The sequence below is a fragment of the Elephantulus edwardii genome, unplaced genomic scaffold (assembly GCF_000299155.1).
Source record: "Elephantulus edwardii isolate Elephantulus edwardi_28Jun2011 unplaced genomic scaffold, EleEdw1.0 scaffold00237, whole genome shotgun sequence".
Lineage (NCBI taxonomy): Eukaryota > Metazoa > Chordata > Mammalia > Macroscelidea > Macroscelididae > Elephantulus > Elephantulus edwardii.
The window spans coordinates 2,006,541-2,017,200 of record NW_006399987.1 but is presented as its reverse complement, the minus strand read 5'-3'; the positions used below and the strand labels follow the sequence as shown (position 1 = coordinate 2,017,200).

The 10,660-nt window shown below is 53.5% G+C and overlaps 1 protein-coding gene across 1 annotated transcript in view; it reads left to right on the top strand.

Annotated features, from left to right (window-relative positions):
- Positions 1 to 10,660, top strand: part of DNMT1 (DNA (cytosine-5-)-methyltransferase 1) — a 96,935-nt gene that overhangs the window by 45,414 nt on the left and 40,861 nt on the right. Inside the window, exons 23-32 of the mRNA XM_006898836.1 lie at positions 1,113 to 1,286; positions 3,516 to 3,737; positions 4,855 to 5,047; positions 6,020 to 6,133; positions 6,317 to 6,425; positions 6,583 to 6,865; positions 7,594 to 7,735; positions 8,622 to 8,788; positions 9,102 to 9,279; positions 10,053 to 10,254. Of these exons, the coding sequence (XP_006898898.1) occupies positions 1,113 to 1,286; positions 3,516 to 3,737; positions 4,855 to 5,047; positions 6,020 to 6,133; positions 6,317 to 6,425; positions 6,583 to 6,865; positions 7,594 to 7,735; positions 8,622 to 8,788; positions 9,102 to 9,279; positions 10,053 to 10,254 (1,784 nt within the window). The remainder of the gene's footprint in view (positions 1 to 1,112; positions 1,287 to 3,515; positions 3,738 to 4,854; positions 5,048 to 6,019; positions 6,134 to 6,316; positions 6,426 to 6,582; positions 6,866 to 7,593; positions 7,736 to 8,621; positions 8,789 to 9,101; positions 9,280 to 10,052; positions 10,255 to 10,660) is intronic.

The window sequence follows — 10,660 nt, the reverse complement described above, 5'->3', positions numbered from 1 at the left end:
AGTCCTTGGTTTTAGTCCTAGGTCCATGATCCACCTTGAGTTGGTTTTTGTGTATGGAGTGAGGTGTGGGTCTTGCTTGAGTCTTTTGCAGATATTTTGAAGCTCTCATTTCTAAAAGTCTAAAAGCAGTGTCTTCTGTCATAAAGGTGATCTCTTTTCCTGTTTATCTCTGAATAACGGTGGCTGTTTCTAGGGAGGCAGCTAGTTGCAGCTAGTTTGCTTTTCTTTTTTTTCCCCCTACTAGTTCAAATTTGTATTAAAATTTTGTAAATAAACTCTTCATTTCCCTCACCCTCCCTCCCATCAAATTGTACAACCTAATTAATTCCTCCCCCCTGTACATCCACATACATCCCTGTGCTTCCAGCCTCTCCCACCCCTCCTGGATCCTTATACTCATTCTACAATAACAGTTTTATACCATATTTATCCTTGTGGGACTGAGTTAGTTCACTCAGCATAATGTTCTCCAGTCTCTCCCAAGTTAGGTCATAATTTACAAAGTTACTGCTCCCACGTGCTGCATAGTATTCCATTGTGTGAATGTACCATAATTCCTCAATCCATTCGTTTGTGGTTGGACATCTGGGCTGGGCAGCTTTCTTTTCAGGGTTCACTTCTTACACCTTCAGCATGAGTCTCCAGAGCCATGCACGGTGGTGATGGGCCGGGCCGGGCCCCCTCGGCCTCCTGGAATTTCTGTCGGCTGACTTGACCTCCATTGATAGACATCCTTCTTTTAGAAGGACTCCAGTAATAAATGTCAGTTGACAGGTGCTTAGCCTTTGCAGAAATTAATGAGCCTTCTCTGCCCTATTAATGTAGCCACTTACATTGAGTTCCTAGTGTAAGCACGTCTTGATTTCTAGCTCGTGGTGTAATCTTGACCACACTCCAAACTGTTAATGTCTGAAGAATGTGTATATGAATTCCTCCAAAGTAGGATTGTTAGTGTTCAACACTATCTCTGTGCTTTGGTCTCAAAGGATAATAAAAAGTGAAAGCCACTTATCCCGTCTCCTCATGGCCCCCACATCCCTGGAGGAAGGCGGTAGCTGCGGCCACAGTCCCTCTGGCCACCTCATAACTCAGTCTGCCCCTCATTCATTCAGGTTCTGCGCAAGCTGTGCCCGTCTGGCTGTAATGAGGCAAAAAGAAATCCCTAGGGCCCTGGAACAGGTCGAAGACCTGAATGACCGCGTCGTCTACAACATCGCCACCAAGAATGACGTCCAGTACCGAGTAGGAGACAATGTGTACCTCCTGCCGCGTGCCTTCACATTCAAGTAAGTACTCGCTCCGCTCCACGTTGGCATAGGAGTTCCATGCCAGGAAGGGGCAGGCCTTGGAATGTCCTGCGCTGCCTGAGTGTCTGGGGGGTATCAGGACCCGGCTGCCTGACCGGGGAGACGCAGGCTCATGCAGAGTAAAGACGTGGTCTGTGCAAGAAACCTGAGCGCAAACATCTGAGGCAGCTGAGCTTGGGCCAGGAACGTCCTCTCAGCTGAAGGAAGCGCCATTCCTGATCAGACTCTAATGTACTGTTGTTGTTGTTTGATGCCGTCGAGTTGTAGACGACTCATAGCGACCCTATAAACGAACGGCCCGAGCACTGTTTGTACATAGTTTCTGGAGGTGAGTCATTTCGGAAGTGGATGCCGCTCCTGCTTCCATGTATTTCTTTTTTTTTTTTTGGTGTGTGTCTGTGTACCGTCAAATCAGATCTGACTGGTACAGGAGGATATTGCTCCTCCTCCGGCAGAGCATCTGGTGGATTCGAACCATGTGCCTCTGGGATTACAGTGCAGCTTCTTGCCACTAGGCCACCAGAGCTCCCCCCTCCATGTACTTCTAATGTACTAAATGCATTAAATGCACTTGGCACAATGCCTGGCTTAGAATAAGGGCTGATCGAAGACCTCTCTTTATGACCTGAAGATTTGAGACTCCTCTGGGTGAAAAATGAAAGCCGCAGATAACTTTGCACATCTAATACATCCTTTGTTCATTCTGAGGGTTAATGTGTGATTGGATTGCAGTCACAATTTTCCTCCCTTAGACGTGCAGTTCCGTTCGTTCTTCTGGGGCCCTAACTGGAATCCATTCTACAGCCTTGGTGCTGTCCGTGCACCGTCCCTCCGGTCCCACTGTTCTTAGCGTGGAGAGGGGACTTCTGTGCCAACACCTCCTGGCTTCTCCCAACCCCTCAGGTGGGTCAGACATAGGCACTCAGTTTCTGACTGCTGGTTCTACAAAAGTGGTCTCCAAAGAATGCTGCCTGCTCCAGAGCCCACTTGGTCACAGTGGCCCCGAATCCTGTGTCTCCTCCACTTCTCCATTGTCACTGCACCTCAGTCAACAGAGGGTGGGCTGTGCCCCTGAGGGCTTGTTTCTTTGTGCTGCTTGGTGTCGGGGCGCAACCACTTGCTAAGTGGCTCAGTGACCTGGGCTGACTGAGCTCTTCTTCCTCAAGAGATTGTGCTCCCTGAGCCGCAGGGATATGCCCACTGAGGATCTGTCAGCAAGTACATATTTCCACCAAGAAGTACTCGCACATCACACAAAGCAGCCAAAACCCACTGTCACGTCCATCGGAAAGTCTGGTGTGTGACGTGGCCACCGGCTGTCATGTCAGGAAGTCCAGCGTGTGACGGTGGCTGGGAAGCAGAGAGCTGGGCGGATCTGACCTTCCAGCGCACAGGCAGTGCTCGTCCCAATTTTCTGTGTCCCTGAGCTGCGTTTGTTTATAAGATGTCTGAATTAAACAGCCATGAGATATTATCTCACCACAGTCAAATAGCAAAATTTAACAGAACAGCAAACAACAAATGCTGGCGAGGTTGTGGAGAAACTGGAACCCTTATTCACTGTTGATAGGAGTGTAAAATGGTGCAACCCCTGTGGAAGGTGGTATGGCTCTTTCTCAAAAAGTTGCAGATAGATTCCATTTGATCCAGCAATTCCACTACTGGGAATATACCCCAAAGAGACCATAACTGACATCCAAGCACATATATGCACACCCATGTTTATTGCTGCTTTGTTCACAATAGCAAGGAGTTGCAAACAACCTAAGTGCCCATCAACAAATGAATGGAGAAGCTGTGGTATATTCACATAATGGAATACTACACTGCATTGAAAAACAAGGAACTCATAATATTCTAAATGGGTGACCCTGGAGGACATTATGCTGAGTGAAGGATCTCAGTCACAAAAGGACAAATACTGCATAGCATCACTGTTGTAAAACAAGACTGACATCGTGGTTGGAGGGAGACTGACAAAGGTGGGATAAATTATGTATATTGCATTGAAATGAGGGAGAAAACTGTTTAAAAGGGATATGTGATTTGGTATTTTTGTCATGACAGGAGTCTAGAGCGAAGGCTGCATAGTGGAGTGGACCTGTGGGGGAGGGATTGTAAAACAATGAAAGAATTTTTCTTTCACTTTTCCGAGAGGGTAGTGTACTCAGCTACCTCCTGCCCTGATGTTCTGTCGCCTTTCTGCAGCATCAAGGTGTCCAGCCCTGTGAAGCGCCCTCGGAAAAGGCCTGTGGACGAAGACCTGTATCCAGAACACTACCGGAAATCCACGGACTACATCAAAGGCAGCAACCTGGACTGCTCAGACCCGTACCTAATTGGCCGCATCAAGGAGATCTTCCGTCCCAAGAAGGAGAACGGCAAGATCAACGGGGTCGACATCAAGCTCAGGGTCCACAAGTACTACAGGCGAGTGCCCGGTTCAGTCCCTGCGAGCCTTGGGCAGAGAGGGACCCATTGTGCACGCACGTACATGCACACACACATGATTGGGGATTCGGCCAATGTTCATATATTTTCACCATGACTCTTAAGTTAGGCCCCTGATGGGCACTGACCATGTCCTCAATGATCTCTCAAACCCTTTCCTGTAGAGCTTCTTTGTGAAGCTGCAGAACTCTTTATCTCCAAGAAGAAAATCTCCACAAAGTGCAGTATATAATAAAAGCAGGGCTCGAAGGTCTAGGTCATCATCCTCGGAAACATCATCAGACACGCATAGGTCCATCCAGGACTGTAAGTTTTGCTCGCTGATACTCCAGGGCCCTCTCTTTTCCAGGCCTTTATTCCTAGTCCTGGGTCTGCCCTCTTTATAGTTTCCCAGGGGCTTGTTCTTCTGGGTCGTGGTGAGGTGCAAAACTGAAATGTGTTCAGATAGGTCGAGACTTGCTTCATTTCTTCGGTAATGCATATCTTGGGCATTTTCTGGAATTCTGTGAGGGGAAGAGGCTGGCTGGTCAGTGCGAGAAAGCAGCTGTACATGAATTCTGAGGTGCAGGCAGGCAGCTGGCGATGTGGAAACAGGGCTAGTCTCTGGGCAGGAGGTCGACAACAGACACTGGAGTGCCCTTGGCAGCATTTCAGCCAAATAAGGGCACGTGATAAAGCTGACGTGGCTGGGAGGGAGAGATGGCCACCCATCTGTCACTGACAACCCCTAGGAATGTGCCCTGAGTTCACTGCTCCCTGAGGGGCAGTCATCGGTGGTGGAATGACCATGTTCTGGAGGGACGACATTCAGTTCCGCACTATGTGTGGGGCCACTCCCCACCTGCCAGAGGCTTGCATGTTGCTGTCTACGGTGCAGCGTGTGTTTCATGGAGATTCCAGACTAAAACTGACCAGGAAGAACGGCCTGACATATTCCAGAGAAAAACCAGCCTGTGAGAACTCTGTGGCTCGAAGGGCGGTTCAGGGTCCCGTCCCATCATACACGGGCTTGCCGTGCATGGTGGAGGCCAGCTGGACAGCCACCCACCGTGAACCAAAAGGATCCCTTAACCAAGACTCTTCCTTCCTCCTCCAGGCCAGAAAACACTCACAGGTCCACGCCAGCGAGTTACCAGGCAGACATCAACCTACTTTACTGGAGTGATGAGGAGGCCATCGTAGACTTCAAGGATGTGCAGGGCCGCTGCATCGTGGAGTACGGGGAGGACAACCCCGAGTGGATCAGGACGTTCTCCGAAAAGGGCCCAGACCGCTTCTATTTCCTCGAGGTGGTGGTCTGGGCTGACTGGAGGGGAGTGTCAAGGTCTAACCTCCTGGGCCCAGGAGTGATCCAGCATTTATGTTAAGCTATGTGTGAAACCTTTAGGCAGTGGGAATGTAGGTTTTAAACACAGGAAGCCTTCTTGGGGCTGAGGTGGAGACAGGAGACAGCTTTGTGAGGCTTGAGTCACAGGGGAAGCATTGTGCAGTGCGCGGCTGTGGCCATTCATGTTCTAGATGTGACTCCCAGCTCAGGAATAATTATACTGATAAAAAAACATAACTCAGGTTTGAGAACTGTTAGCCTGCGTCAGCCCAGCGAGTGCCTTTCTGTGAAGTAGGGGAAGCTGCCCTCTCCCCGGCAGATACACCTGCGCTGGGCACCCACTTCCAGACCCGCCCTACACGGTCCTGAATGGTGGTCCTGGTTGTCCAGAGAGGATCTGCGAGTTTCTCGGTCAGACAAATTGTTAACAATAAAAGGCAAAGTCAAATAGTTAACTATAGAAACCGTAACAATGTTTTCCCAGACTAGCATGTATAAGTAATCTGTTCTTCTGAGTAACATGTTTCCATCACTTAGGAATACAGTAGTCAGGGAGCTCTGGTCTAGTGGCAAGAAGCTACACGGCAATCCCAGAGGTGCGCGGTTCAAATCCACCAGATGCTCTGTTGGAGAAGGAGGGGCAACCTCCTGTACCAGTCAAATCCAATATGACGGTCCCCACACACAACATAATAAAATAAAATAAAGTAGATACAGTAGTCCACTTTTGAATAGCAGCTTATTGATCAGCCAAGTAACGTTTGGGTTGGATGGGGTTTGTCTTTTTTCCTTTGTGAAGCCAGAATCTGCTTGCTTTTGACCCTATTTGGTGAGAAATTAAATGCATCTTTGTCACCGTAACATCTTACATCATCTGCATTAGAGGGAACCAGTGTGCTTCTCTCCCAGTTTATAGTAGTTTTCTCCTTTTCAGGCCTATAATGCAAAAACCAGAAGCTTTGAACAGCCTTCACACCATGCCAGGAACCCCAGAAATACAGGGAAAGGAAAAGGGAAGGGGAAGGGGAAAGGTAGGTGTCGTGCATGCGTAAGTCCTGTGTACCTCGGGGGCTCGCCGTGGTCATGTGATGGAAACCGGCCTCAGACATGCGTTTCCGGGGAGTTGACGTCTCTCCGTCATTCACTCAGATGACGTCTGATGACAGTGTTAGAACTGGACAGTTGGACTCACTCTGGTTGTTGTTCTCCAGGGAAAGGGCCACCGCCAAAGCCTCCAGCGCCGAGTGAGACAGAAGTGGAAGAAGTCCAGCTGCCGAAGCTTCGTACTCTGGATGTGTTTTCTGGCTGCGGGGGGCTCTCAGAAGGATTTCACCAAGCAGGTAAAGGCCGCTGAGTGTTCCCGAACAGCCCTGTCAGCCGGCTCCGGCAGCTTCTGTCTCGCACAAGATCTTCCTGGCTCCGAGCACAGTCCCGACTCGGGCGTCTCGCTCGCTGTAGTTCAGAGCACCCCTTTGTCTTCCCCCCGCCCCACCCCAGGCGTCTCTGAGACCCTGTGGGCCATCGAAATGTGGGAGCCCGCAGCCCAGGCGTTCCGGCTGAACAACCCCAGCACCATGGTGTTCAACGAGGACTGCAACATCCTGCTGAAGCTGGTCATGGCCGGGGAGAAGACCAACTCCAAAGGCCAGAAGCTGCCCCAGAAGGGAGATGTGGAGCTGCTGTGCGGCGGGCCGCCCTGCCAAGGGTTCAGTGGCATGAACCGCTTCAACTCGAGGACCTACTCCAAGTTCAAGAACTCCCTGGTGGTCTCCTTCCTCAGGTAAAAGGGGTGGACTCCCTGGTGGGCCTATCCTCCGGTGAATCACGGTCACGTGCAGCTGGAGCGTGACTAGACCACAAGCACTGGGCTCAGACGGGCCTGGTTCTAAGCCGCAGTTGCTGCATGTTCGACCTCGCTGTGTGCGGGGCACCGAGGCGGCTTGCCTGGGAGCAAGGGCTTCCAGTTGGGAAGTTCACAGCTCAGCTTTTTTTATTGTATTTTTTTTTTAAAGTAGTTGATTTTTTTTTTTAAATTTATTTTGGGTGTGTGTGTGTGTGTGTGTGTGTGTGTGTGTGTGTGTGTGTGCTGTCAGATCAGATCTGACTGGTACAGGAGATTGTTCCTCCTCCTCCAGCAGAGCATCTGGTGGATTTGAATTGTGCACCTCTGGGATTGCAGTGTAGCTTCTTGCCACTAGGCCACCAGAGCTCGCCTATATTTTATTTTTGTGTGTGTACCGTCAAGTCAGATCTGACTGGTACAGGAGAATGTCCGTCCTCCAGCAGAGCAGCTGGTGGATTTGAACCGTGCACCTCTGGGTGACTATTCCCACAGAGATCCCCTCACAGCTCAGCTCTTGGAGGAGCGTCTGGGAGTCGGGATGTTCACACCTGACCCCGGCCCCCCCCAGCCAGGCCGAGCTTTTGGGAGGGTTTCTGGTAGCACAGGTCAGTCCACCTTGGCAGTGAGTGTGGGTTACGTTTATTTCCCCCCTCCACCTTTCCCAGCTACTGTGACTACTACCGACCCCGCTTCTTCCTCCTGGAGAACGTCCGGAACTTTGTCTCCTTCAAGAAGTCCATGATCCTGAAGCTGACTCTCCGGTGCCTGGTCCGCATGGGCTATCAGTGCACGGTCGGCGTGCTGCAGGTGGGCCTCCGGCCAGAGGGCCACTCAACGGCGTGAATATGTCTGCAGGGAGGAAGTGGGTGAATTTGAGGAGTCTCTGCTTCCCCCCCAACACACACAGACACACACCCCTGACTTGCACTTGGGCCTGTGGGTGTGATATCCTCAGACGTTTTCTTTGCCTTTGCCGTCCTCATCAGTTAATCCAGGCCAGTCAAACCACAGCAGGGAGGTTCCTAACGGGCCAGTCAAACCTGAGCATGGAGGTTCCTAATGGGCCGAGCAAACACAAAGGGAGGTCACCTGGACTGCCACAAACCAGCATTTCTGACCAAAAATGTCCTGTGGCCACGCCTGCCGTCTGAGCCACAGAGAATTGACTCGGGACGCTGGTGGGGATGGAATAGGGCCTCGTGGGCTCTGACCTGCCACCGCTGCTGATTCATGTCTAGATTTGAAAAGCATGTCCCTGGTGCCCCGTGAGTCCATGTCCTCACAACTTCCTTGAGAGGCCCAGCTTCAAATGCACCAAAGACGTGGGGAGCTGTCTGGGGCAGTGTGTACATCCCAGTCTGTCCTGTCACCACCGGTTGCCGGGTTGGACAGGCCTCCTGGTTCCCTCCACCATGCCACCTCCACAGCACTGAGACCTGCAGCCCTCGCAGCGCCCACTTAAGAGCTGGGCAGAGTTGCCGGTTAAATGATGCCCACCTCTGCCCAGGAGCCCCCCTCAGGCCGTCCTCTGTCCGTTTCCAGTCCTGTGTCCTCTTACTAGGACTAGACCTGTTAGTTAAGGAGAGCTTGTACAAAGGCCAGAGCTTTCCATCACAGCCCCCCAGAAGGTCAGGGGGTGTTGGCCTGGCCTGCTGGAGGCGCCCCACTGAACGTCTGGCCCTCCCACGTGCAGGCTGGCCATTACGGCATCCCCCAGACGCGGAGACGGGCCATCATCATGGCTGCCGCCCCCGGGGAGAAGCTTCCCCTCTACCCAGAGCCGCTGCATGTGTTTGCTCCCCGAGCCTGTACCCTGAGCTTCGCGGTGGGCGACAGGAAGTATTACAGCAACATAACGAGGTGAGCGGCCCGCTTGGCCCTCGTGTCAGGGTGGGTGTTGGTCACTGCACCGTGGTTACTCCCCACTGAGGGGCACCTCTCAGCAGCCATGAGCCCAGGAGAGAGCACTGGAGGAAAGCCCCCGGTCCAGCGTCTGACCTGCCACCTCCCCTCACAGTCTTGGCCTCCCCCGTCTGTCCTGATCTAACACGGGGGCAGCAGCACCAGAAACCCCACAGGTGGCTTCGGGAAGCTCTGCGACTTGAAGCCGGGCAGCGCCACAGCCAGGGAGGGGGCTGCAGGTGAAGGGCCCCATGTCTGCTGTGCTCTGCAGGCTGGACTCGGGGCCGCTGCGAACCATCACGGTGCGGGACACGATGTCTGACCTCCCCGAGGTGCGGAACGGCGCCTCGGCGCTGGAGATCTCTTACAGCGGGCCGCCTCAGTCCTGGTTCCAGAGGCAGCTCCGGAGCGCCAATCAGCACTCCCTGCTCCAGGACCACATCTGCAAGGTACCATCCGCCTGCCAGGCACCAGGATGACAGTGGGGCCCGGCCGAAGCTCTGGGGGGACAGCAGACTGCCCCCTTTGCTTCCTCCGGCGCCCCTCTGCCAGCACTGTTCCCTTGCTTACCTCTGTCCCCACTTCAGCTCGCTGGCCCACACCATCCCCATCTTCACAGACCCAGCATCACTTCCTCACTGTACCCTTTTTTAAAAAATTTTTGTGTGTGTACTGTCAAATTGGATCTGACTGGTACAGGAGGAGATTGTCCCTCCTTCCTTGGCACAGCATCTGGTGGATTCGAACCGTGCACCACTGGGATTGCAGTGCAGCTTCTTGCCACTAGGCCACCAGAGCTCCCCTTGTTCCCCATTTTTTACACTGTCCCCATCTTCACAGAATCCTGGCATCACTGCCTCACTGTACCTGCTCTTTAAAGTTGCTGGGCATACAGGCAATAAACAATCAAAGCTTCTGTCCCTGGAATTGGCCCCCCAGAGACCTTCTTTCCCCACCCCTAAATGCATTGGACAGGGCCCCTCAGGCCTCCCCAGCTCTCCCGGCAGGGGTCAGCACTCAGCCTTCCTCCCTGAAGGGCCCCTTCCACTGCCCACATCCCTACTGCGTCTCCACCTTACTAACTGCCCACGGCGATCCCACACCGTCTCCTCCCAGTGTGATTCCTACCCCATGAGTGTCCTGGTCACCAGGATGTCCCCGGTGCACGACAGTGGACACAGCTGCCGGCTGCTCCGTAACCACTGGGTCCCTGCCCTCTCAGGACATGAGTGCACTGGTGGCGGCCCGCATGCGGCACATCCCTCTGGCCCCAGGCTCGGACTGGCGTGACCTGCCCAACATCGAGGTGCAGCTCTCCGACGGCACCAGAGCCAAGAAGCTGCGCTACACCCACCACGACAGGAAGCACGGCCGCAGCAGCACCGGCGCCCTCCGCGGGGTCTGTTCCTGTGTGAAAGGTGGGGGCCTGGCTGTCGGGCACAGAACTTCTGCCCCACCCTCATCCCCTCTTAGAGTGCAGTTTGCTGCAGATGGGAGAAAGAAAAGGGTTTCCTGGGGTTCCTGTTATCGGAAAATGCTCAGGCTGTGTTCAGTGGTCCAGAGACCTGGACGCGGAGGCCAGGCCTGTGTGCACCCTCACCCCTGGAGCCCAGGTCTGGTCGCACCCCCACCCCCAAGATGCAGAGGCCAGGTCTGGGGGCCCCCCATCCCCGGACACAGAGGCCAGGTCTGGGGGGTCCTCCATCCCCGGACGCAGAGGCCAGGTCTGGGGGTGCCCTCCATCCCCGGATGCATAGGCTAGGTCTGGGGGTGCCCTCCATCCCCGGACGCAGAGGCTAGGTCTGGGGGCGCCCCCCCATCCCCGGACGC